At 41.8% G+C, this 2,275-nt stretch overlaps 1 protein-coding gene across 1 annotated transcript in view; it reads left to right on the top strand.

Moving 5' to 3' along the window:
* Positions 1 to 2,275, top strand: part of LOC106867957 (calcitonin receptor) — a 228,609-nt gene that overhangs the window by 191,493 nt on the left and 34,841 nt on the right. The window contains exon 9 of the mRNA XM_052969844.1: positions 1,259 to 1,344. Within this exon, the coding sequence (XP_052825804.1) occupies positions 1,259 to 1,344 (86 nt within the window). The remainder of the gene's footprint in view (positions 1 to 1,258; positions 1,345 to 2,275) is intronic.

The following is a 2,275-nucleotide window of genomic DNA, read 5'->3' as shown; positions in this document are numbered from 1 at the left end:
TTTTCCTCTCTCTCTGGGACGCTGTGTCTTCAAATGACGAAGTTGTATTTTCGGTTACAACCCGAGGAAAATAATTTTCAGTTTCCCGCTTGAAAATGGCGCCAAAATTTTCTCGGTGAAGAAGACAATATGGCGACGAGAGACATCAGTGGTAGTGTTCCTATGTGACGAGAGGCGTTTTGGTTGCGTAGCCGAAGTCGTGAATGAGAAAAGGGAATACGTATTCACTGGTCTGTATTCGCCTGGTGTTCACCATTTTAGATGAATATGTTCATCTCCCACGCTCGGTTACTATTTTAGAAGTCTGTATTCACGTCGGGGGTCACCATTTTAGATGGTGCAGGTCTTTATGAGCCATTTAATATGACTCTCAGAAGGCTGTAATTTCGCTGGTAGTAAACCCGGATGAAAAATATGTACAAGCGAGGTTACAACTTAAACACGTTTATTGTGGCCACACGTATATACACAATGGAATGATAAATAGAATGGTTGGTGTGTAAAGGCCATGGTCTTCTGTGCTATGCTCCTATCTGTTAGCTGGTGAGTATTGAGAGAGAGGCTAGATCACATCTTTACAGTTCGAGGTCCCAGTGCAGAAAGAGAACCTTAATGTTGTGTAACGCCCTCTATCTCTGTATAGCCAGCTTGTTTACCCGCTGTGAAGTGGGGTAATGCGCTTACAAGTCCATCCCCAGCTTGCTTCATGTTCTGCATCCTGCGACTTTTATCTGACAATGTTCCAGAGCATGCCCGTGTTCCAGGTTCTTAATTGGTTCTTTTTGACTGTTGGTATACTTTTTCCTACTATTTTATATAGCACTTTACATACCTTGCTTTCAAACTCTTCATATATTAACCTTTCAGAAGTAGTAGGTCACAGAATCCTCGGTTTCTTGTGAGCGCTATCGGATACATCAGTCTCATAGCATCTAGTTTCTCATTGAGAAATGATCTTTACTGTAGCATGTATCGATGTGGGGAAAAGAATGTTGTGTTATAGAGCTACTGTTGGGAAGCCGGCTACCCATGAATTATAGAAGACTTTATAACTAATATATCATTTATCATTTTAATTTATAGCTTACTTCATTGCAGTTTAATTTATTGATCTGATGTACGGAAAAAACAAAAGAATATTGAAAAATCAATATATTTTTTTTTAACTATTCGTCTCTAATACATTGTTTCTGTATGTTTAATTTGACGCTTGACACCTTCTGTCTAATGACTTTATTTTTATATTCTTGATTTTCAGTGTAGTTTCATCCTCAGCATCAACATATTAAGAGTGCTTATTTCAAAATTGCGAGCAACAAACACAGATCGCTATCACCAAATGAGGTATGATATTTTTATCTCACATCTTTCATCATTCTGTTGTTCATGTTCTTGTTCCTCTATTTATTGTTGTTGGTTAACTAAGTCAGCCCTGATGGAGGAATCAAAGCATTCCAAATAAGACCATCTCATTTTCTCTTCAAGATTACAATATCTAGCATGCCTTTTTTTAAGATGGTAGGATGTAATTTGAGGAAACTTTTGCAGCTATTTCTAGCAGATTACGTGACCATGTTGATACTCTCACGTTGCCTCGTCGTTGCTGTTGTTGTCGTTGCCGACGGCAGTGGTGGCGATAATTATTTCTACACTTAGAGAGGTATCCTCCATTCTTGTCATTTTTGCAACTTTCATCTACCTTTCAACAAACTCACTCGAGGACAGCACTTCCTTCTCCACTGTCAATTTTCTTTTCAAGTGAAACTTGAAAAAGTCAATGAGAGCTCTACCAAAGAGGAATGTATCTGTCTTCATGCCTTTCAGCCTTGTCCACCAAACAACCTCTTTCGCCACAGCCACCGGGCAAAGAAAAACTGCTTTGCCTGCCCGATTGAAAGAGGGCAGCAGGGCGATCGTCACTACAGACTCAGCCGACAGATGGATCTGTCCCACACATGACAGCAGCTGCTCGACATAGCCCCACAAGTCAGCAATGGCTGGACACTGAACTAGGGCGTGCAGAACGGTTTCGTCATTCTGCACGCATCCCGGACAAGCCCGTCTGACAGCACATCCGTGCCTGTAGGGTTTATCTCGAATCGGTAGCGTCCCCCGGTAGCACTGCTAGGCCAAGGACATCTGGAAATCATGCATGATAGTTCCCGACCGGAAAGTTCTCCGGAACAGACCAGCCAGATCGTTCTCGTTGGCGCCCAGAGTCTTACCGAAAACGTCGTCCCACTTCCCTGCCACTAATCCTCTTTAAATTTCTAAA

This window comes from Octopus bimaculoides, chromosome 1 (assembly GCF_001194135.2).
Source record: "Octopus bimaculoides isolate UCB-OBI-ISO-001 chromosome 1, ASM119413v2, whole genome shotgun sequence".
Classification (NCBI taxonomy): domain Eukaryota; kingdom Metazoa; phylum Mollusca; class Cephalopoda; order Octopoda; family Octopodidae; genus Octopus; species Octopus bimaculoides.
This window is presented reverse-complemented; position numbering and strand designations above follow the sequence as displayed.